Here is a 26,348-nt window from a genome sequence, read left to right on the forward strand (position 1 = left end):
TCCTCCTGAGAATGTGAGTACATGCCATTTTGACTGGTGCCTGTGCACCAGAGATGCACTGTGCATTCTAGTCTGATGTATTCTCAGTTGGCTGAAATGCAGTAAGCTTGTGGGCCAAGAGAGTTGATGAGCAGTCTCACAGACGTTTTCTTGCTGTCCCTGATCTAGGTAGTCCTGGTTGATTTCCCCTTTACAAATTCCAGACACAGCGAGCATTGTACCTAAAAAGCACCCTATATCACAATGCTTGACATGGTCCCTGTATTTTGTAGTTATTTACATAGTGTATATAGTCACTTACAAGTCTCCATCAGTCATGTACATGACCATTAGTGATTTTTTGGCACAATCTAAATTTCATCACTAAAGATAACAGACCACCATTCCTTTTTCCAGTCAGTCTATTCCAGGCACCATTGTAAGCTTATGTCCTGATGATAATGAGTAAGTGGCAGTTGTTTCAACCAAATGCATAACCCCAATCCTGCTTCAGGAAAATGAATGAATATGGTTTATGTGAACACTGCTGATGCTCGCCACTGTAGCCTTTCAGTCTGCCACAAGTATACGTCTGATGCTCTGGTTTTCCCCTGTTATACTTCTGGGCTGTCCAGTGCTTCATTTCTGGCTGTGGATACCCTCTTCTTCTTGTGGTCACCAACACCAGTGCACTGAGGACACCTTTCATCCAGCTCATTCTGCAATTTCATGGAAACACCATCCTGTTTGTGGTGGCCCACTATATGAGCCCCACTCAGACTCCATTAATTGTGCCAACAGTGCATGGTTTAATCTACCTGGTATGAAGAACACTTGACAGAGTGCTGGACAGCATGTGGTAGCACAAACAGCTGTTTTTATAAGGCTGCGAATATTATGGCATTGATGTGACTTTCTCCAAACTTTGTAAAAGTAAAAATACATTACTAAGTAATTTCTCTCCTGCTAAACTATTTACCAAGTATTGTAAGTGCATGATGTAAGTTGTCTCAAAAATAACATAAGGTGTTCTTAACAAGTTTTCTTTTCATTTCAGCTTCTTTACTACTTCAGCTGCCATTTGGTAAGTGTGCTCCTCTTCATGCTATAGTTACTAATTGAGTGTCTGACTTTCTACTCAAACTGCATCACTTCATAGTTTAATTCATTGTTTGTGCGACTTGTGGATTTCCTTGACTCAGGTGATAACACTGCAGGTTTTTTAAAATGATGGTCCTTTGTTGTGTAAAATGATCAGACTCAACACACTTTAAAAGGTTTGGGGCAGCCACCCATATAATATCCCTGTCTGCAAAAGGCTTTGAAAGGAACAGAGATATTCACAAGAGTGAGTTCAAAACAGAACTGAAGTTGAGTTGTAAAGATGGTGGTTTTAAATAGTCGGACCGGAAGTGACATAGGGTTACCGGACGTGCCCATCTTCCGATGTCAATCGAGGCACTTGAACCGGAAGTGATGTCAATCAAGGCGCCAGAAGTGACGTCTTCAAGTTTGAGTCAGATTTTCCCGCAGCTGGTCTGTAGAGATAACAGGAGAAGATTTAGTGCACCCTACTACCCCCTGGCCTGGTGTGGAATTAACTTCAGTTGGTCCATGCAGCATACTCCTATTCGGGGGTTCCCTTAACCCCCCCCAGCCCAGATCCATCAGGTCGGGCCTATATGTCCAAGAAGTTGTGGCTTGCAGTACACCATGGCGATAAAAGACCGAATACTTGTATGGCTGTAGATCTAAAAACCACCTCGTGACGTGCTCATTGGACTCTTTATGCAAGGCCATCCACTGTATCGGTGCATGGTCTGTCACAAGTGTGAATTCACGCCCCAAAAGGTAGTAACTCAGCTGAGTAATTGGCCATTTATTGGCCAAGGCTTCCCGCTCCACTGCCGCATAACTGTTTTCATGATCCAGCAGTTTCCAACTCAGATACATAATGGGGTGTTCCACTCCATCAACACTTTGGCTCAGTTCGGCTCCAAGACCAAGCGACCATTTGGAGAATGAATGGCATAGAAAAATTAGGTGCTTTCAATATAGGAGCTGACGTAAGGACCATTTTTAGGTCTCATCCGATACCACGTGATTATCCATCCATCCATCCATTATCCAACCTGCTATATCCTAACCCAGGGTCACGGGGTTCTGCTGGAGCCAATCCCAGCCAAAACAGGGCGCAAGGCAGGAACAAATCCCTGGCAGGGCGCCAGCCCACCGCAGGACCCACACACCAAGGATAATTTAGGATCGCCAACCTGCGTGTCTTTGGACTGTGGGAGGAAACCGGAGTACCCAGAGGAAACCCACGCAGACACAAGGAGAACATGCAAACTCCACTCAGGGAGGACCCGGGAAGCGAACCCAGGTCTCCTTACTGCGAGGGCATGGCTCTCTCAGAAAATTAGGGTACAAACTGGCGATAGTAACCCGCTAAGCCGAGAAAGGCCTGTACCTGCCTCTTGTTCATTGGACAGGGCCAATTTAAAACGGCATGTATTTTAGATCACTGTGGTCTCACCATACCCCTGCCCACTAGATAGGCTTCGACTAACCCAAAGTAACATTTCTTCGGATTAATATGAAGACTGGCTTTTGCTAGTGACCACAACACAGCGCCAATCTGCTGTATGTGTTCCTCCCAGATGCTGGAATAGATGACTACGTCATCCAAGTAAGCAACATCACTTTGTACACCAAACGCCGGAATGTTGCAGGTGCCCCATGTAATCCAAATGGGAGAACATGATACTGCCAGTGTCTGCTAGGTGTGCGGAACACTGTCTTTTCCTTAGCGGAGTGCGTTACAGGAACCTGCCAGTACCCGTTCGTCATATCCAATGTAGTCAAGAATTTGCCGTGTACTAGCCGTTCGAGCAGGTTGTCCACTGGCATCAGATAAGCTTCAAATTGGGAGACTTGGTTAAGCTGACGTCGGGCTTACTGACCAGAATGATAGGACTGGACCAGAGACTATAACGTTCCTTAATCACACCTAGGTCCAGCATTCGTCTGATCTCCAGCTCCAGTCAGTCACTTTCTAACCTACTTAGTCCTGAACTATCCCAGCCAAAACAGAGGGCACACGGTAGGAACAACCCCTGGACAGAGTGCCAGTCCATCACAGGGCGAGCACAGATACCCACACCCAACATGCACTAGGGCCAATTTAGTATCAACAATCCACCTAACCCTGGAGAAAACCAGAGCACCTGAAGGAAATCCACACAGACAGGGGCAGGACCAGGGATGTGATCCCTAGTCTCCTTACTGCTAAGTATGTTGCCCATGAAAGAAACAAATTGCAAAAAATATGTATATAAGCTTAAATATACAACTGATTAAAACATGCATGAGTGAGCAACATAAACAAATGAAAACTGTAAACATCTGTTAATAATAATACTATAGTACTGCATCCCATCCCACACCCCAGGTGAACACACAACTAGTAATACCTTGAAAACAAATATTTGGAGATTAATTCGAGTTTCTAAATTGGTGTTGTGTGTACATGAATGTGACATGCAGTAGATTATAACCCCGCCATATCTCCACCCCTATCCAGGACTTGTTCATGCATTATGCACACTAGTGCAGGAATGGACTGTGACTCCCTGCCGTCCTGGTCTGAGTTTGAGAATGTTTGATGTAGACAAGGGTCATTTAATTTCTATCACTGTGTTTTGTCCTCACTTTGGGTACCATCATACACATTTGCCAATGTGTCTTCTCCCTAATCAGTGCTATCCCTACCTTGCAGATGTTAAAAAAGAAATTTTTTAGAGATTCAGTAAGATTTTATGCTTTCCTTACACTGAGTACTGTATGTAAAGCTGTGTGTGTTTAAAAAGAGTGTTTTATGTTCAAAATGCTTTGAGACACTGATGAATTACATCTGAACTTTCCCATGCTTCCTGTCTCTATATCACCTCTACTACAGTATATACCATCTTAGCACTGCACAAGAAGCCCTGTAAGCCCTCTGGTCAAATCTACAGTATGCTGTTCTGCTTTACACAAGCATTTCCAATAGCCAGAGTGGCTTCATCCCTGCTCAGTCTATGGCTTGAGCTAAAGCTGTTTAGATGTTAACACTCCAGCCCAGTCTGTAGCATACTTCTTAATGTTTTATCATTCGGGTCAATTTCTGAAATCTCTGTTCAAAAGATTCTGTTTGCAAGAGAGCACTGGTTCATCTACTGCTAGAGAGTCACAGATGTGCCTTATGGCACACGTCTGCAGCGATTCTGGTATCCTGTGCAGTAACTTGTAAGTTATGTTAAGGTGGTTTTGATCTCAAATTATTTGTAACTGTGTAATTTTTGTACATTACAAATTTGGACCTTTACAGCTTTCTAATTTGTATTATCTATGAAAGTACACTACTGTTCTCACTTTAAAAAGAATTTGTTAAAATGCACTTGTCATACTTAAAAAATAGCTCTCCCTTATTAAAATCTCCAACTGCAATACTGAGGGTGGAGTGTTGAAGAAATATCACCATTAGTTGTGCTAAGTAAGATTCTAGTACTTAACAGTTTAAGAATAAAAAAATGGTAGTTCTATGAAATATACAACAAGAGAAAACGTTTACAACCTCTGCTTCTTATAGAGAGTGATAAGGAACCCCATGTTGGTGTCAAGGTGTCACACCATGAAAGTAAGATTTGTCTAGGAGAATCACCTGTCTGTGTAAAGAAAATCCTCACACATACAAGGTTAAAAAACTTATTTTATTCAGTACATTGAGCATGACATGTTTCCACATTCTCTTATTAATGTCTGGTGTAAGCCCTTCAAAACTACAATAAAGGCCTGCAGTCAGCCATACAGAAGAGTATATATGTGACAGATGTTCTCCTGTGGAATATTAGTTCCAGCCCTTTCAACCTGGTGGCACAAGTGTTTGAAATATATCGCTAGTGACTCGGAACCAGAGATACACTGTATGTTGTAGTCCCATATGTGCTCCATCAGAGAGAGGTGTGGTGAACTTGCTGGCCAGGGCAGTTGATGAACAGTGTCAAGTTGAATTGTATGGAGGTGTGTGAATGGACATTATCTTGCTTGCAGAACATATCTCCTATTTCACACAAGGTCTGTATTGGGACCAACTGGTTGATACTTCTGATGTATTTAGTTCTGGTTCATTTTTCCTTCACAAACACCAGACACAATAAGCATTTTTGTTTGTTGCAGGCATTTACACAGTGGATGTAGTCACTCACCAGAGCACCATTCTGCCTTCCAGTTAGTTAATTTAAGCTACAACTGTATGCTTCTGTGGAAGTGACAATGACTGTGTGGCAGTTGTTCCAGGCAATTATTTGACTGCAGTCCTGCTTTAGGAAGAGGACTGTCTTTTCATTGCAGATTTCAATGATGCTTCAGTCATATTTCCAAAGTTATATCACAGTTAACTGACATGTTCCTTCAATACAGCTGTAATAACGGCTAATGCGCACACTTAATGTAAACTGCCTTAGTGTGTAGCCTATCTGTTTTGTCTATCAAAAGATGTAGTAGCATAATGATATTTTTTGTATCATGACAATGACTGGCTTATAAGCCGATTTAGACTTCCTACAGCTGTCCTCTTGGAGTCGTGTGCTGAATTGGAGCCTACATTACAGAGACCATCACACAGAAATAACAAATTACCTATTCCATTACAGGTTTTAACAACCATAGGGTAATTGGCGACAAGCAGTTTTCAGCATAAACTGGCTGACTCGTCTGGAATTTCGCAGTCATTCCTGAGCCATGTCATGCCATCTGTATGAGATGGTATAATTAAAATGCTACCCAGATTCATCCAATTTCCTTATGGTCAGAGTGAGCAATGATTTAACAACCTCTTGGGTATTGCCATCAGCAGTATGTCAGTTTGCAGAGAGAGTGTCAACCACATCAAGAGGTTTACTTACCATGGCAGCGAAATTCATGTCTCTGTTGACTCTTCCTATGAAGTCAGTAGACAGATTGGGAGAGCATGGGGGTCAAGAGTTGCTGGAAAGGGGTGTGTGGTGCTCCCGATATCTTTGCAAAAGGACAAAGGTCCAAGTCTTTATACTCCTGGTGATTCCTGTTTTGCAATATGATAGCAAGACATTGACGCTATCCAGTGACCTGAGATGAAGGCTGGACTCCTTAGGTAGTGTGTCTCTTTGGAGAATCCTTGGGTGCCACTGGTTTGACTTTGTATTGAACGAGAGGTTGTTCACGGAGTTCCAAATGAGGCACATTACCTGCATTGTGAGAGACCATTAGTTATGGCACTACGGTCATGTCATGCAATTCCTCGAGGGTGAGCCAGCTCACAGGACCCTCATTGCTGAGGACCTGAGTGGCTGGACCAAGCTAAGGGAACATCCAAGTAGCAACTGGCTGTGGCAGATAAAGGGTTACTTTCTGGAGGTTGGAAATTGCACCACGTGTCTCCCTGGGGGTTTGCCAACCAGGATCCAGAACTGTTTTGTCGTGTGGTGTGTGCAGCAACACGCTGTACCAGTGCATGCTCCCCAACCTGACCTGAGAATGAGCAAGCTGAGATCAAAAGGCCATTTGCAGTGCTTAATTTTCCTAATAGAATATATTGCACACATGTTGTGATAAAGGCTACCATCGTGAAATTAATTTGCTTTTGTAAGCAGAAGGCAGTTTCATACAATTAATATACAAATAGTATGTGATGTTTAAATATGTGTCTTACTAATGTTGTTTTGAGGTGGCAAACCTCAACCCACGATTGTTTTCTTTTATCAAATAGTAGTGCAGGAAACAGATTTTAGGATCATGCTGTTCTGTGATGGTTGAATTTTTGGTAAACAGGCCTAATTGATAGGATTGCAGTTAAGTTGAATACATTACAAACAGCTTGTATAATCTTTTTTTGAACTGGCAGTGTTTACACCACAACAGAGAGGATATTATAAAAGGCACTTCCAACACATTTAGATGTTGTACATGGAATATAATAAGATATATACTGTATGTATTGCAACATTGACATTTACTTGGCAAAATTGTTTTATTTTTTTACAAGTTCAATAAAAATATTAAAAATATCTCTCTGTTCTGCTCATGCAGTCTCTGGTATTCATGCTGTAGCCGCCGAAGTATAAGGCGAGATCACGCACGGGTAAAACTGAAAGAAATCTCTCAGTCCAAAAGTTTGTTTTAAAAATATTTAGTGAAAGTTAAAAGCAAATAATCCACACAAGAATAAAAGAAAAAATAGTTACACACGTAGAATAAAAGGCAAAAAAAGGAAAAATGTATCTTCTCTAAACTTAGCTTTTCTTGAGAAACTTTAGTTATTTCTGTACTTAAAAGTTCTTTAGTTCTTCTTTCTATACTTAAAGATTTTGAACTTCTTCTGTACGCTTTAAGCATACTGCTCAATAATTATAAGTGCTGTTTTACGAATTACTTCACTCGCTCAAAAGGCCCGTTGGCACATAGGCACATGCACAGGCATGGTTTAAAACCATATGCCTTCTACAACTTACACATGGCAATGCTGGTCACTAACTGAGAATAATATTTAGTAAGAGCTATTAGAAATGCAAGAATATACCAATACAATTATACTTATGGGGGTTTTAGGAAGCTCCCATAGATTATGCTTTGTCATCTAGTAAAATATTTATGAATATTATATAACTAGGAAAACGGCTCTTACATATGCAATTCTTCCTTTTGTGTCTGCAGCACTTCATCAGTAAACACATGACATGTGGGTCCTACCATTCTGGCAGCAATCTGGGCAATTCATGAGTGCACATTGCTATTGTTGTTTTTCTAGTTGACTGCTGTTATATACTCCTACTCTTGGTTTTTCCTTGTATTTGTAACTCCTGTAAAGAGACCAGGAAAAAGTAAAGTTTTTTCAGTTCTTCACTTTAGACAGTAATACCTTGTGAAAGATTCAGCCCGGACACAATCAGACACGGAATGTGACTGTTCCAAAACACACACGTTTATTGCACAATCCTTCACCTGAACAACACACACTGCACAAACCACCAATACTAGTGCTCACAGTCCTTTCTTCTCTCTCTCTCTCTCTTGGCACCTCTAGTCTACTCCTCGCAAGCTCCGTCCTCTTCCACCCGACCCCGGCTCTCTGAATGGAGTGAGACGGCCCCTTTTATGCTGCACGCAGATGAGCTCCAAGTGCACCCTGATGAACCTCCTGCAGCACTTCCTGGTGTGGCAGAAGTGCTGCATGGGCACCCTGAAGCACTCCAGGTGCATTTGGTTCCTCTTCCTTCTGCCACACCAGGAAGTGCTGCCATCCAAGGCTCCGGGATCATCCAGGCACCCCCTGGTGGTGGCCCCCATGCAATTGAGGGAGACCGCTCTCTAGTGTTCTGGGGAAGATTCTGCCCCTCTCCCGGTCCGTCCCTTCTCCAGGCATCCCGGTGGGGCAAGGTCCCCGAACTTCTATCACAACCTTCAGTTTATATTCACTGAAATTTTACTTCCGCTGCTGTCCAATAATTTGCAGTAAATATTTCACTCAGGAACATCGCCAAATTCATGTGGTGATTAGATCATGAACATTCAAAAGCGGTGTTTTTTTAAACCATACATGGTTACTATCAGGAGGTGACAGGGAGTAAGTATATGCTTGTGATTACACGCACATAGTTTAGCTTCATTTGAGATTTATGAAGACATTTGATGTGGCACATGGCATGTATATGCTTTTATAAATCTTGACTTTTTGTATATGTGTGTTTACAGTTTCCTTTCAATTGTTACCAAAATTTCAGGCATAGAATATAAGAAAAGTTTTATACATGAGGCTCTTGGTCTTAAATGTTTCCCCATACTTCTGGGCTGTCCAGAACCACAACTCCAGCTGTAGGTATTCTCCACTTCTCACAATCACCAACACCAATGCACTGAGGACACCACCCATCATCTTCATTTTGCGGTTTGCAGAAATATTGTACTGTTTTGTGAAGGCCCACTTCAGGGCCCCAGTTCAGGATGAGTAGAATACCTTTATCTGATCCATGCACAGAGTCACTCAGTATATGGAAGGAGGTGGTTGAATTACAGCTGTTGAATACACTTCTTAAATACAAAGTGAATTACAGATTAGCTTCATTCCTCCTGCTCTTGCAAGTTACTGATAAAAGAGCCCTTGGAGTCAGAATGACCAGCTTGTTATTTATAATCCTATCCAAATCATGGGCGGAGTGGTGGCTGTGAGGCTAAGGATCTGTGCTGGTATCCAGATGGTTGCCAGTTCCAATCCCCGTCACTGCCAAAAAGAGATCCTACTCTGCTGGGCCCTTGAGCAAGACCCTTAACCTGTAATTGCTCCAGGGGTGCTGTATAATGGCTGACCCTGCGCTCTGACCCCAAGGGGTATGCGAAAACTAACAAATTCCTAATATAAGAAATTGTATAAGGAGAAATAAAGAACCAAAAAAAAATGGCAGTGTCCCTAGCACTGACCTAAGTGGAACACCACTCTTAACATCATCCATCTTTTAAATGGTTTTTCACATCATAAACTTCTGCTTCCTGTGTCTGAGCCAATTTTGCACCCATCTACATACTACACCCTGAACTCCAACCTCATTTAGTTTGATGCCCAATTTCTCATATGGGACCTTATGAAATGCTTATTGAAAGTGAAGATGAAAAATATCATATGCACTGATCTCTCTTGCTTCCTCATAGAATTTCAGCATGTTATTAAAACATGACCTCCCTCATCTGAGCCCATGCTGACTGTTCAGTAAAACACCTGTTCTTGCCATGTGTTGCTCAATCTTATCCTTAATAATTCCTTCTATTAATTTACCTGTGATACACATTAAGCTTACTGGCCTATAGTTGCTTGGATCTTGCCAATCACCCTTTATTTATAATCAAATAACATTTGTTGTTTCCTTCAGAATTTCTCCAGTGCAAAGTGACTTCCTAAGGATATGCATCAAGGGTTTATATATATATGTATTCACTAACTTAAGCAGTCTCGAGGATAAATATTATCTGGTCCTGGTGATTTGTTTGATTTCAGCCTAAATAATCTAAGTTACACTTATCCGTCTACAATTTATAAATCACTTAGCACCTATCTAGCAGTACCTTTTACCATTTGGAGGTTATCTAATTCCTCACTTGTGTAGACCTCAGAAAAATGCAAGTTTAGAGCATCCGCTATTTCACTGTCTGTATTTTTTAATCCTCCTTTATTATTCCTGATGCACTTCACCTCCTCCTTGACTGTTCTTTTACTACTAAAATACTGAAAGAATCTCTTTGGTATGTCTTTCGCCTTATCTGCTATATTCCTCTATAACTGTCTTTTAGCCTTCCTAATATCCTTGTTAATCGTTGCCCTCATGTTCTCATACACCCTACAATTCAATTTGGAGTCATTGGACTTATATGCCTTATACAACTGTTTTTTCCTTTACATCTTTTTTTAACTCTTGTGGCAAGTGGCTGGGGGTGGTACCCAGCTGGGACGCCCAGTAGGACCGGAGGAGGGCTTACACCTCCTCCAGACCATGAGGGGGCAACCGCCTTGGTGGCTTTGAGGACCACGGGAATAGAGCTTAGAAGCTCAACCCTATAGGGGCCCGTGGTCACCGCCAGGGGCCGCCCAGATGCCTGTGGAGCCCTGGCCCTCAGCACTTCCACAACACCCGGAAGTGCTGGGGGGAAGAAGACCGGGGACACCTGGCGTGCTTACGGGTGCACTTCCGCCACACCAGGGAGTGCCGGCAGTCTCTCATTCGGAGGCACTCGGAGTACATCCGGGTGGATATAAAAGAGGCCGACAGTCACCACTCCGAGCTGGGGTCGGGTGAGGAGAAGGACAGAGCTTGGGAGGAGAGGAGTGGAGGCGGACCTAAGAGGCAAAGGCATTGTGAGAGGCCTGGACTTTGGGGGCGAAAGTGGGTTGTGTGCTTTACCTTATTGGAAATAATAGTTGTAAATAAACGTGTGCGGTGCATAAAACAATATCTACCTGTCTGTGTCCGGGCTGTTTCCCACACTCTTTATTAACCCACTACAATTTTTTTAAAATTTCCTACTTATTCCAAATTCAGGTAAGTACCTGTCCTATATTACACATAAAACGTTTTAATCCTGTTCCACTGCCCTCAACTGTCTCTGCACTTACCAAATTTATCCCTTTTAGACTTTTCTGTATCTGCTCAGGTTTTGCCCTACCACTATTGAACTTAACAGTTTTGGTCTTTTTATTCATACTCTTTCAAAACACTGAAAACTGTATTATATTATGGTCACTCGACCCTAGTGGTTCAATCATCTGTACACCCTCAATTCTTTCCAGATTATTACAAAATACTAAATCTAGACAGGCTTCCCCTCTCACTGGTGCTTTAACATACTGCTTTAAATATACAGTAAGTCATTCCATATAATAGTGAAAATCATATTTAACTGTAAAATTCAACTCTAAGGGACCTTGGCCATACTTTGTATTTTTAAGTAAATTTACATTTATAAATATATCCTCTCTTGTTGAACTATTAACCAGGTGTGATGCGTGTGTGAGGCAAAGCATCTCAAAAGTAAAATAAGGTGTTCTAAGAAAATTTTCTTTTCTTTTCATTTCAGTAGCTTTACTGCTTCAGCCGCAGAATGGTAAGTATATTCATGCTCTTACCATATATGCTAATTGGGTGTCAGATTACTTTCTATTCAAACTGCATCACTTTGTACTTTATTTCATTATGTTTATGGGATGCGTATATTTTCTTAACTTGGGGAATAACACTAAAGGGTTTTTAAGATGATAGCAAGAAAATTAGAACTTTGTTGTTAATCTTTAGAAATGAAAATTTTAGAAGATTCAGAATTCTTTGTCAATAATCAAGGGTGGATGTGCTCTTCTAAGTAGGGCTAAACTAAATAAATTACTGTTTCCTTGTACTTGTTGCAAGCAGTAATCAATCTGACATTTGCAACAGAAATTGTTATAATAACTAAATATATGAGGATTATTTAATTTTAATGCAAGTTAACCAAATGTATGAAATGTAAAGAGAACATCCATACAGAATAAAGAATATGAAGCAAAAATGAATATGCATGTAAAGTGTTCACATTAATATTTGAAAATGTCCAGGATTCTACTCAGTGAGATGGCCACATTTATAAATTTGTTATTAATTAAAAGAGAGTATGGTGTCATGGTGGCCCAATCTCAAGTTCCACTCCAGCTCCTTGAGTTCAGTTCCCCTTCCTAGTTACTGTCTATGTTGAGTTTACATGTTCTCCTCATGTTTGTGATTTTTTTTTATCTTTGTACTCTCATTACTTCTTTCAGTCAGCAGACGTACCACATGCATTTCACAACAGATCATCCACCTGAAGCTAAGCATGTTCTTGCCCAGCCAGTACTTGGATGGGAGACCTTCTAGGGAAATCTTGGGCTGCTACTGAAAGAACCATTGGTGAAGCCAACAGGGGGCACTTACTCTGTGGTCTGTATGTGGATCCAAATGCCCCAGTGCATTAATGGGGACACTGCACTGTAAAGATGGTGCTGCCCGTCTGATGAGACTTAAAACCAAGGTCCTGACTCTCTGTGGTCATTGTAGATTCCTGGGCATTCCTCATAAATAGCAGGGTGTATGCCAATGTCCTGGCTAAACTGCTAACTTCAGCATAGTCATTCTGGCCCCTAACTCTAATTGGCTATCTTTCTCACCACTTCAGCATCTAATAGCTAATGTGTGGTGAGCATACTGGTGTAAAATTGGCTGCCGTCACATCATCCAGTTAGATGCACTATATACATGTAAAGAATTATTATTATTATTATTATTATTTATGCCAAAGCCACATATATTAGGTTACTGCCCCCCATACCCTGTTGTTTAATGTAGACAAAGGTCGTTTTATTTCTGTTATTGGGGTTTGTCCTCCTTTAGGTACTATCATACACGTGCTAATGTTTTTTCTCACTAAGCACTGCTATTTTTGTTTATCTTGCAGATGTTAAAGAAATCCTTGGAAAATTCAGTAAGAGTTTATGCTTTTCTTACAATGTGAATTTAAAGTTTTCTGTGTTTAAGAAGAGTGTTTTATGTCTCACAATGCTTAGTGACACTGATGAGTTATGTCTGAGCTTTCCCATGTTTCCTGTCCCTGTACCACCTCTACTATATACCATTTCATCAACGCACAAGAAGCTCTGAAAGCCCTTTCGTCAAATCTGTGGTATGTTGTTCTACTCTAAACAAGCATTTCCATTAGCCAGAGCAACTACACCACTGCGCAATCCATGGGGCGGACTAAGGAGTTTTTGTGAGAACACTCACCTCATATCATTTTGTTTTGACTTCCTGGAATCTTTTCTCAAAAGATTCTGTTTGCAGCAGAACACTGGTTCACCATCTGCTAGAAAATTCAAAGATGTGATGTGATGTGTGCCTGATAAACTGGTGGTACCTCAAAACATTTCAATTCCTGCAGGTGGTACGCCAAGAGGAAAGGTTCAGAGCTCTTGCGTCTAGTGGAAAGTGAAAGAAGGACACCCTGTTGATTTTGACTACAATTTGACTTAGTTTTTGACTTAGATTTGACTAGAAGAATCATCTAGATGTGTTAAGAGCATGCTTACACATACAAGGATAGACAACTTTGTTCTGTACATCAAGTGTTACGTCAGGTGTAACTAACTGAAGTTTATTACCTGTGGCTGGACACGAGACACTACATCCAATCTGCTCCCATACATGCTCAAGTGAGAACATGACACTGGTAGCACTTGCCAATAACACTGCAGCTGAAAAACAATGATGCCCATCATGGTCCTTGTATGTTGAAGTGCATCTGTATTACTGTGTTATCCACAACCACATCACTGCTAAAACCGATACACTTTGGACAATCCCCATTCAAGTCATTCTGCAAATTGAAGGAAGTACCATCCTGAGTCATGAAGGTCAATTATATACTGTAACCCCATCAAATGCACAGTGCCATCTGTTAGCAATTAAGGACACTTCACAGAGTACTGGTCAGCATGTTTTTACACAAACTCCCTATTGACAACAGTGATGTGAATGTGAATTAAACTTGTGTTCATGAACTGTTGATCCATTGAGTAAGTGTGATAAGTGCATGAGGCAAGTCATCTCAACCACAAAAAATGTGGCCTAAGTAAATTTTCTTTACATTTTCAGTCTTCAACCTCGGTGTATTCCTCTTCATATTACACACTAATTATATGTCTGACGACTTTCTTTTCAAACTGTATTAGTTCATGGTTTATTTCATTACGTATGTAGGACTTGTGTATTTTCTTAACTTATCAGTATCAGATATTAGTAATAATTTTTAAGGTGATGGGTTGTTTGTTGTTAATGTTTAGAAAACAGATTTTAAAATGATTACATATTCTTTATCAATGAGAAAACATGGAAATGCCCTTCTAAGCAGAGCTAAACAGAGTAAAGAATGACTTCTTTAAACTTGTTCAACGACCAATATAATAATTTGTAGTCCAACTTATTATGATTACTAAATATGTAAGGATTATTTAATTATAATGCAAGCTAATCAAAACTTCTGAAATATGAGGAGAAAAGAAGGAATTGGAAACAAAATGAATAGACATTTAAAGTGTTCAGTTTAATATTTAAAGGTATTTAGGATTCTGCTAAGAGAGATGGCTACATTTACAAATTTGTTAGTGATAAAAAGAGAATAGGGTGTTATAATGGCGGCATTTCTTAGTTCCTCACAGATCCAGTGCCTCAAGTTCAACTGCTGTCTGTGTTGAGTTTACATGTCCTTCCCATGTCTGTGTGTGTTTTCTCTGAGTACTCTAATTTCTTCTTTATCCTAATGCATGTAAGGCTAATCGGGGTTCCTAAATTGGTTTTGTGTGTACATGAATGTAATGTTCAGTGGACCGGAGCCCCCCATCTGGGACTGGTTCCTGCATTGTATCCACTACTGCAGGGATAGATTTTGGCCACCCAGCTACCCTGATGTGAGTTTGAGAATGCTGTTTGATGTAAACAAGGCTCATTTTATTTCTTTCACTGTGTTTTGTTCTCTCTTTGACTACTATGATACACATTTGTTGATGCGTCTTCTCACAAACCAATGCTATTTTTGTTCACCTTGTGGAAGTTAAAGAAACCCTTGGAAAATTCAGTAATATTTTTTGCTTTCCTTACAATGTGTAAATAAAGTTGTGTGTTTAAGAGAAATGTTTTTTTTTATATTGATTTTATTAAAATCAAATAACATTCCATACAAATAAATCAAGTTTTACAAAAATTGATTTGAAAGAAATTAACCCCCATCCCTGAGAAAGAGGGCTAGGCCAGCAGAGCAAAACTTTAAGCCAATAAAAATAAGTAAATAGATAAATGAATAAAGATAGATGGAGTTAAAGAGGGGAGAGAACCTGCTTCCTCAATTTAAATGCTTATTATAAAATGTTATTGATTAGATCCTGCCAGGTTCTGAAAAAGGTTTGTAAAGATCTTCTAAGTATGAATTTGATTTTTTCCAGTTTCAAATAGTATATAACATCAGTTACCCACTGTCTGAGTTATGATGCTTCCAGTTGAGCAAGATAAGTCGACATGCCAATAGTGTAGTAAAAGCAATTAATAATAATAGTAAATAATTCTTTGCATTTATATAGCACTTTTCTCACTATTTAAAGCGCTCTGCAATTGCAGGTTAAGGGCCTTGCTCAAGAGCCCAACAGAGCAGAGTCCCTTTTGGCATTTACAGGATTTCGAACTGGCAGTTTGTTTGTCCCTCTCCACTTTAAGCCCATCTGGGATTCCACCAAACACAGCTGTTAATGGATTAGGATGGATTGTGACACTAAGGCTGTCAGAAAGGCATTTAAAAATTTTGGTCCAGAATGATGTTAATTTGGTGCAGGCCCAAAATATGTGGTCCAGTGAGGCTGGAACTTGATTGCAGCATTCACAGGTTGGATCTTGCCTTGGAAATATTTTGGACAATTTTAAACAAGAGAGGTGCGCTCAATATGTAATTTTAAGTTGAATAATTGTGCGCTTTGCACATATGGAGCTCAAGTGAATTCTGTGCATTGCTACCTTCCACTCGTTTTCTGAGATGTTGAGTGAAAGATCCTTTTCCCACTGTACTCTTGAATCTTTGAAAGGGAGGGACTGTAAAAACATATTATATATTACAGAAATGCTGTCCAGGTCCTCAAGACTCACCAATATTTTTTCCAGCATTGAGGTAGGTGGAAGGTGAGGAAAATTGGGCAGGTTTTGTTTAGCAAAGTTTCTAATTTGAAGATAGTGAAAGAAATGTGCTGCTGGAAAATTAAATTTGTGGTGTAATTGTTCGTAGAATGCAAAGACGTTGTCTATGTACAGATATGTAAGTGACTTAATCCCGAATGTTTTCTAGAGATTAAAAACTGCGTACGTTTGAGAGCGTGGAAAAAGGTGGTTATTGTGCAGAGGTGCCACAGATAAAAGCTTCTCTATCTTAAAATACTTCCTACATTGGTTCCATATTCTGAGTGAGTGAAGCACAATTGGGTTGTTAATATATTGGCGATATGTTGTATTTATTGGGGTTCAAAGCAAGGAATATAAAGAAGTACTGCAGGATTTTATTTCTATTGCAGACCAAGTCTGTGTATGTTCACCTATTTCTGTCCATGTCCAGGTTTTTATAGCTTGTATATTTGCTGCCCAGTAATAAAATTGAAAGTCAGGTAGAGCCATGCCACCTTCTGCCTTAGGTCTTTGTAGGGTCACCCTATGGATATGTGAAAGTTTTGAATTCCAAATAAATTAGGTTATGGTTGAAGAATGTTGTATGTTTCACAATACTTTCACACACTGATGAGTTCCCATGTTTCCTGTTCCTATACCATATAAAAAATGTACATTTTAGGCAATATTATTTGTATTCCCTATCAAATCACATTAATGTTCTTACCTTGAAAGTAATTATTTAACCAAGCATTTGGCATACATAAAAATTAAGACACTCACCCCTACAAAAAATGGTCTTTAATCCCTTATAAAAATCCCCAAATGCAATACTTGGGGTTGGAGGTTAAAGAAATATCACCTTTAGTCATGCCTAGTAAGATTTCAGTACTTAACAGTTTATGACTGGAAAACTGGTGGTGCCTTAAGACATTTTAATTCCCACAGGTGGTACTCCAAGAGAAAAAGTTTAGACTTCTAATGGAAAGTGACAGAAAGACACCCTGTTAGTGCTAAATTGTCACACCCTGAAACTGAGATATGAGTAGAAGAATGAGAGAATGCTCAAACATGCAAGGTGAAACGACTTTGTTTACACAATACACTGAGTGCAATATCTTTCCACATATTGGGTATAACCTTCCCATGCCTTAATAAAGACCTGCAGTCAGCCATGCAAATGAGCATACAGGTGACAAATGTCCTTCTGGGAATGTGAGTACATGCCATTTTCACCTTGAGATACAACTGTTTGAAATATATTACTGGTGGTTGCACACCATGCCTGATGTGTTCTCAGTTGGAAGAATTGCAGTGAGCTTGTGGGCCAAGGGAGTTGATGAGCAGTCTCATAGATGTTGTCTTGCTGGCAGAACATATATCCAGTTTCATATGGGAACAGGATCATGATCAAGACTGGCTGGATGATGTCCCTGATCTAGGTAGTCCTGGTTGATTTCCCCTTCACAAATGCCAGACGCAGCAAGCATTGCACCTCATTGCACCTGCTCCACTGACAGACTGAGGAGATTGTTCCTCCCCCACACTATGCAACTCTTCAATTCCACCTGGGGGGAGGGGGGGGGCAAAACATTAACATTATACAAAGTTATTGTTTGTTGTCAGCACCCCACACCATGATGCTTGGTTTGGTCCCTGTATTTTGTAGGCATTTACATAATCTACGTAGCCACTTACAAGTCTCCATCAGACATGTACATGACCATTAGTCATTTCTTGGCACAATCTAAATTTCATCACTAAAGACGACAGACCATCATTCCTCTTTCCAGACGGTCTATTCTAGGCACCATTTTAGGCTTATGTAGTGATGACAATGAGTAAGTAGCAGTAGTTTCAACCAAATGCATGACGCCAGTCCTGCTTCAGGAAAATGAATGAATATGGTTTGTGTGGACACTGCTGATGCTCGCCACTGTAGCCATTCAGTCCACCATTCATGGCCACCAACACCAATGCACTGAGGACACCTTTCATCCAGTTCATTCTGCAATTTAATGGAAACACCATCCTGTTTGTGATGGCCCACTATATGAGACCCACTCAGACTCCATTAATTGTGCCAACAGTGCATGATTTAGTCTACCAGGTATGAAGAACACTTGACAGAGTGTTGGACAGCATGTGGTGTGACTGTCACCAAACTTTGTATTTTTAAGTAAAAATACATTACTAAATAATATCTCTCTTGTCAAACTATTGACCAGGTATGATAAGTGCATGAGGTAAGTTGTCTCAAAAATAACATAAGGTGTTCTTAGCAAGTTTTCTTTTCATTTCAGCTTCTTTACTACTTCAGCTGCCATTTGGTAAGTGTTCTTCTCATCATGCTATAAGTACTAACTGGGTGTCTGACTTTCTATTCAACTGCATCATTTCATAGTTTATTTCATTATATTTCTGAGACTTGTGGATTTCCTTGACTTAGGTTATAACACTGACGGGTTTTTAAAATGATGTTTGGAAAATGAGACCTTTGTTTTTAATCTTTAGAAACCAGAGCTTTAGAATAATTCAGAGTTATTTAATGAAGATCAAGAATGGAACTGCCCTTCTAAGCAGGAGTATATAGAATGAGGAACTGTTCCTTTAAACTTACTGCAAGCAAAAAGTGATTTGATAATTTTTGGTATACATTATTATGATTTCCAAAGATTTCAGGGCTATTTAACTGTAATGCAAGTTAATTCAAACTCCTGGAATTTGAAGAGCAAATAAATACAAAAATCTATATATACAAAATGGAAAATTGCGGCATGGTGGCGCAGTGGGCAGCGCTGCTGCCTCGCAGTTAGGAGACCCGGGTTCGCTTCCCAGGTCCTCCATGTGTGGAGTTTGCATCTACTCCCTGTGTCTGTGTGAGTTTCCTCCGGGTACTCTGCTTTCCTCCCACAGTCGAATGACTTCAAGGTTAGGTGCATTGGCGATTATAAATTGTCCCTAGTGTGTGTGTGTGTGTATGCCCTGTGGTGGGCTGGTGCCCTGCCTGGGGTTTGCTTCTTGCCTTGCGCCCTGCGTTGGTTAGGATTGGTTCCTACAGACCCCCGTGACCCTGTAGTTAGGATATAGCGGGATGGATGGATGGAAAATTGATTCACTCACTCATCAACAAAACACTATTTCCCTTTTAGTTAAAAAGTTAATATTTGGCAAGAGGTATCTGGTAAGAAAGGGCATTTCGATATATAGTATGTCAATATTTAGGGAATTAAAACAACCCCTACAATTGGAAAACTAAATATTCCAAAATCTAAAAAATGCTTCAAATGATCTGATTGAAATTTGATGATGTTATGGAAAAGGAAAATTAGCTAACATTTCTTTTTTATATGTAGATTCAATGTATGTAACTAGCAATACTGTTCCAAGTAGGCTATATTAACACAACACGTCCTTTTTTGGCTCAGCACTGAGATGAAGCCAGGACAGGCACAGAGCCACTTGGCTTTTTAGGATTTCTGGTTAATGCAAATGAAGGCTGCCAGCAGAGGTGATTGGAGGGACATAGAAACAGTGGCACTGACCAATAGGGTGGATGGACGAATGAAGAAGGAAAAGACACAATATGATATGTGGGGTGATGCGTGAGCAGGAAGAAAGTTCAGTGAAGCTGAAGTAAGATATACAGTAGGTAGCAACTGTGCTATAACGTTCAAGTTTGGGTGCCAGCCACTGTGGCTGTTAGTGTAGGTGATGTGAAGAAGTCACTAAAGTACATTTACAGAGCCAAATAATCTCAAAACTAAAACTGTTCAGTTCATTGCATGGGCCACAAAAACCCGCTGACTGTTAATGTTACTGTGTTTCTAATAAATTAAAGTAATACATGATTCAGTCTCAGAACTTTATTGGCTAGCTATGGCTTTCTGGGCAAAGCTATATTATTAAAATGAAAGAAACATTTCAGACAGTTAGTCACTTTCTAACCTGCTTAGTCCTGAACTATCCCAGCCAACACAGGGCGCAAGGCAGGAACAACCCCTGGACTGAGTGGCAGTCCATCACAGGGTGAGCACACATACACACACCCAACACACAGAAGGGCCAATTTAGTATCAATAATCTACCTAACCCTGCAAGTCTTTGGAGGTAAAACCAGAACACCTGAAGGAAACCCGCATAGACACTGGGAGAAAGTGTAAACTCCATGCAGGGAGGACCAGGGATGTGATCCCTAGTCTCCTTACTGCTAGGCAGCAGTGCTACCGCTGCGCTACCATGTTGCCCATGAAAAAAACAGAAACAAATTGCAAAAAAAATACAAGCTTAAACATACAAGTGATGAAAACAATAAAACAACTGCATAAGTGAGCAACATAAACAAATGAAAACTGTAAACATCTAATAATAATGCTACTATTTAGTACTGCATCCCACCCAGGTGAACACACAACTAGTAATACACTTGAAAACAAATTCTTTGAGATTAATTTCAGTTTCTAAATTGGTGTTGTGTGTACATGAATGTGACTGCAGTAGATTATAACCCCACACAATTACACATCCCTCCACCCCCATCCAGGACTGGTTCATGCATTGCGCTCACTAGTGCTGGGATGAACTCTGACTACCTGTTGTCCTGGTCTGAGTCTTGAGAATGTTTGATGTAGACAAGGGTCATTCAATTTCTATCACTGTGTTTTGTCCTCTCTTTGGGTACCATCATACACATACATCATACACGATGTGTCTTCTCCCTAATCAGTGCTATCCCCTACCTTGCAGATGTTAAAGAAATTCTTTGGAGATTCAGTAAGATTTTATGCTTCCTTACACTGTGTATGTAAAGGTGTGTGTTTTTAAGAAGTGTTTTATGTTTCAAAATGCTTTGAGACACTGATGAATTACATCTGAACTTTCCCATGGTTCCTGTCCCTATGCACAAGAAGCCCTGAAAGCCCTCTGGTCAAATCTACAGTATGTGGTTCTGCTCTAAACAAGCATTTCCATTAACCAGAGTGACTACACCACTGCTCAGTCTATAGCACCATAAGCTAAAGCTGTTTAGATGTTAACACTCCAGCCCCGTCTCTAGCATACTTCTTAATGTTTTATCATTTTGGGTCCATTTCTGGAATCACTTTTCAAAAGATTCTGTGCCTTATGGCTCACGTCTGCAGCGATTCTGGCATCCTGTGCAGAAACCTGTGAGTTATGTTAATGTTGTTTTGATCTTAAATTATTTGTAACTGTAATTTTTGTACATTAAAAATTTGGACCTTTACATCTTTCAATTTGTATTCTGTATGAAACTACACTCATCCTGTTACTTTAAAATAAAAATGTTAAAAAAGCACTTGTTCTACATAAAAAAATAGCTTTTACCTTATTAGAATTCCCAATTGCAATACTGAGGATAGGGTGTTGAAGAAATATCACCATTACTTGTGCCAAGTAAGACTTTAGTACTTAACAGTTTAACATTGAAAAAATGTTGGTACTATGAAACATACAATAAGAGAAAAAGTTTATAACCTCTGCTTCTTATAGAGAGTGATAAGGAACCCCATGTTGGTGTTACGGTGTCACACCATGAAAGTAAGATTTATCTAGGAGAATCATCTGTCTGTGTAAAGAACATGCTCACAAATAAAAGGTTAAAAAACTTATTTTATTCAATACATTGAGCATGATATGCTTCCACATTGTTCCATTAATATCAGGTGTGAGCCCCACAAAACTACAATCAAGGCCTACAGTCAGCCATACAAAAGAGCATATATGTGACAGATATCCTCGTCTAGAATATTAGTTCCAGCCCTTTCAACCTGGAGGCACAAGTGTCTCTAATATATATTTCTCTTCTGGTTCGTCCTGCTTCATTTTCAAAACCGGCCCCCCACACGCAGCCCACACGACATTTCTCGATTCCTATTCCTCCTCTTCCAAACCCATCCCCACACTGCCTGCGGCCTCCCATACACCCCCACACCGCTTTTCTCGATTCCTATTCCACCTTCAGACTACCGCATTCCCCGCTCCTCTCTCATAACCCCATTGGTGTCACGTCACCGCCCTATATCTAGCTTGACTGCGTGACCTTTCACTTCGGCCATGTGTGCGCCTGGGAGTCTTTTCCGTTGCCTGCTACAGGAAGGTACTCTTTCGACCATTGGCATTGGTTTCACTCCTTGCTATTTTCGTTATACTGCAACAGTTGTTTCCTAAGGCTTTGTTATAAAATGAACGACAGTATCTTCTCTGTCGACGGGTTTTTGTACAACGTCATCTCTATTCCGGGATTCGGCAACTGCCTGTTCCTATCAGTGGGTTATTTCTTGACACAAACGGTTGACGAAGGCAATGCATTCTCACTACGACATAGGACAGTAGATTTCGTTGCATCACATTGGGACAGATTTGGAGACGTTTTTCCTGCTGAGTTATCACAACAAGTCATAAGTATTATCAATACAAAGCAACATCTAGAGTTTATGGTAGTGAAGCTGAAATTCAAGCTCTTTCCGAGATTCTCCATGCTACCATTGTCATTTACTTCAAACATGACCCCAACATCCCTCCTTGCATTACGTTTGCAAAGATTTCCGTTAATCTACAACAACCAGTCTTCAGCCACGGTCAGTTATACGTGGCTTTTTCTAGGGTTAGATCTTTTGACTCATCAGCTGTCATCTCCAGCAAAACACCTGTTCACAACTGCGTCTTTCAAGAAGTATTTCTTTCTTCTTGATTTCTGAATTCCTTTCTCACCATTTTCCGTTCCTATTCTTACACCGCCATATGCTACGGTGGCCGTCGGCTAGTTTGAAATATATCGTTAGTGACTCGGAACCAGAGACACACTGTACACCGTAGTCCCATATGTGCTCCATCAGGGAGAGGTGCAGTGAACTTGCTGCCCAGATCGGTTGATAAACAGTGTCAAGTTGAATTGCATGGACTCGTGTGAATGGTCATTGTCTTGCTTGCAAAACATATCTCCCATTTCACACTGGGTCTGGATCAGGACCAGCTGGATGATGTCTCTGATGTATTTAGTTATGGTTCATTTTACCTTCAAAAACACCACACATAATAAAGCATTGTCTGTTGCATGCATTTAGACAATGCATGTTGTCACTCACCAAGTCTCTGTCAGTCAGGCACATGACCATTTGTCATTTCCTGGCAGAATCTCCTTTCATCACTAAAAGCGGTAGACCATTATTCTGCCTTCCAGTCAGTTCATTTAATTGTCATTTCATTGGTGCCCACTGTAGACTTGTGTGGAAGTGACAATGACTGTGTAGCAGTATTTCGAGACAATTACTTGACTGCAGTCCTGCTTTGAGAAGATGACTATCTTTTTATTGCAATTTTCAATGACTCTTCAATCATATTTCCAAAGTTATATCACAGTTAACTGACATGTTCCTTTAATACAGCTGTAATAACGCCTAATGCATACACTTAATGTCAAATGCTTTATTGTGTACATGTCTGTTTTGGCTATCAAAATATGTAGTAGCACAGTGATTTTTTGTGTTGTGACAATGACTGGCTTATAAGCCGATTTAGAATTCCTAGAGCTGTTCTCTTGGAGTTGTGTGCTGAATTGGAGCCTATGTTACAGTCACCATCTAACAGAAATAGCAAGATTCATGTTCTCTTATAGGTTTTAACAACCATAGGGTACTTGGTGACAGGCGCTTTTCAGCAGGAATTGGCTGAATGGTCTAGAATCTAGCAGTTATTCCTGAGCCATGTCATGCCATCTGTATGAGATGGTGTAATTAAGATGCTACTCAGATATGTCCAGTTTCCTTATGGTCAGAATGGGCAGTGATTTAATGACATCTTGGGCATTGCCATCAGTACTATGTCTGTTTGCAGAGAGAGTGTCAACCACATTGAGAGGTTTACTTACCTAGGCAGTTACATTCGTGTCTCTGGTTACTCTTCCTATGAAGCCAGTAGATGGATTGGGAGAGCATGGGGGAGCGGGGCATGAGGTCACTGGAAAGGGGTGTGTGTATGCAAAAGGATGAAAGTCCATGTCTTTAAGTCCTGGTGCTTCCTGTCTTGCTATTTGGTTGCAAGACATGGACGCTATCCAGTGACCTGAGCCAAAGACTGGACTCCTTTGGTACTGTTTTTCTTTGGAGAATCCTTGGGTACTGCTGGTTTGACTTTGAATTGAATGAGAGGTTGCTGATGGAGTCCCAACTGAGGTACATTACCTGCATTGTGAGAGAGCATTAGTTATGGCACTAACTAGCTAACTAACAAGGATGACCTGGCTCGCAGGATCCTCATTGTAGAGGACCCAAGTGGCTTGATCAAGCCAAGGGGATGCTCACATAACACCTGACTGCAGCAGATAAAGGGTAATTTCTGGAGGCAGAACTTTCACACTACACCCCGGTCTCTGACCACTTTTACTTTGATGCCCAATTTCTCATATAGGATCTTATCAAATGCTTTTTGAAAGTCAAGATGAATAATATCATATGCACCACTCTGATCTTTATTGCTTCCTCATAGAATTTCAGCATGTTATTAAAACATGACCTCCCTCATCTGAACCTATGCTGACTTTTCAGTAAAACTCCTTTTCTTGCCATGTGTTGCTCAGTCTTATCCTTAATAATTCCTTCCATTAATTTACGTGTGATTCACGTTAAGCTTACTGGCCGAAAGTTACTTGGATCTAGCCAATCACCCTATATTTATAATCATATAATATTTGCTATTTCCTTCAGAATTTCTCCAGTGCACAGTGACTTCCTAAGAATAAGCATCAAGGGTTTATATATGTATTCTCTAACTTAAGCACACTCTAGGATAAGTATTATCTAGTCCTGGTGATTTGTTTGATTTTAGCCATTTAATCTGAGTGGTACTTCTCTGTCTACACTTTCTAAATCCCTCAGTACCTCCTTAGTAGTCCCATTTACCACTGGGAGGTTATCTATTTCCTCACTTGTGTAGACCTCAGAAAAATGTGGGTTTAGAGCATCCGCTATTTCACTGTCTGTATTTTTTAACTCTCCTTTATTATTCCTGATGCACTTCACCTCCTCCTTGACTGTTCTTTTACTACTAAAATACTGAAAGTATCTCTTTGGGTTATCTTTCACTTTATCTGCTATATTCCCTTTTAACTGTCTTTTAGCCTCCTTAATATCCTTCTTAATGGTTGCCCTCATATTCTCATACACCCTACAATTCAATTTGGAGTCATTAGTCTTATGCCTTATATTGTTTTCCGCATATTGATTTGGCAGAATTTTACACCGGATGCCCTTCCTGATGTAACCCTCCTCATTTATCTGGGCTTGGAACCAGTACGAAGAAACACACTGGTTTGTGCATCCCCTGTGGTGTCAAGGAGAGGAATAAAGAAGGTCAGAGGATAGTGGATTTTGCCAAAAGGATGGTCATGGCTGTGATAAATACGTATTTTAAGAAGAGGGAGGAACATAGGGTTACATACAAGAGTGGAGGAAGATGCACACAGGTAGATTACAACCTATGCAGAAGACTTGATCTGAAGGAGATTGAAGACTGCAAAGTGGTGGCAGGGAAAAGTGTAGTTAAGCAGCATAGGATGATGGTCTGTAGAATGACGTTGGAGAACAAGAAGAGGAAGAGTGTGAGGGCAGAGCCAAGGATCAAATGGTGGAAGTTGAAAAGGGAAGACTGCAAGGTTGAGTTTAGGGAGGAGGTGAGACAGGCAGTGGGTGGCAGTGAAGAGTTACCAGACAGCTGGGAAACTACACCAGATGTAGTAAGGTTGACAGCAAGAAGGGTGCTTGGCGTGACATCTGGAAAGAGGAAGGAGGAAAAGGAAACCTGGTGGTGGAATGAGGAAATACAGGAGAGCATACAGAGGAAGAGGATGGCAAAGAAGAAGTGGGATAGTCGGAGAGATGCAGAAAGTAGACACAAGTACAAGGAGATAAGTCACAAGGTGAAGAGAGAGGTGGTGAAGGCTAACGAAAAAGCGTATGATGAGTTGTATGAGAGGTTGGACACTAAGGAGGGAGAAAAGGACCTGTACCCATTGGCTAGACAGAGGGACAGAGCTGGGAAAGATGTGCAGCAGGTTAGGGTGATAAAGGATAAAGATGGAAACATATTCACAAGCGA

General features: G+C 40.5%; 1 protein-coding gene across 4 annotated transcripts in view; it reads left to right on the plus strand.

The window, feature by feature from the left end:
- Positions 1-26,348, plus strand: part of LOC120525127 — a 124,336-nt gene that overhangs the window by 55,927 nt on the left and 42,061 nt on the right. For 3 of the 4 annotated variants that reach the window (XM_039747173.1, XM_039747191.1, XM_039747198.1), the window contains 4 exons: positions 1,037-1,063; positions 11,617-11,643; positions 13,000-13,026; positions 18,539-18,565. In XM_039747173.1, coding sequence (XP_039603107.1) covers positions 1,037-1,063; positions 11,617-11,643; positions 13,000-13,026; positions 18,539-18,565 — 108 coding nt within the window. The remainder of the gene's footprint in view (positions 1-1,036; positions 1,064-11,616; positions 11,644-12,999; positions 13,027-18,538; positions 18,566-26,348) is intronic. The other variant, XM_039747182.1, reaches the window with a different exon arrangement.

Source organism: Polypterus senegalus, chromosome 1 (genome assembly GCF_016835505.1).
Source record: "Polypterus senegalus isolate Bchr_013 chromosome 1, ASM1683550v1, whole genome shotgun sequence".
Taxonomy (NCBI): domain Eukaryota; kingdom Metazoa; phylum Chordata; class Cladistia; order Polypteriformes; family Polypteridae; genus Polypterus; species Polypterus senegalus.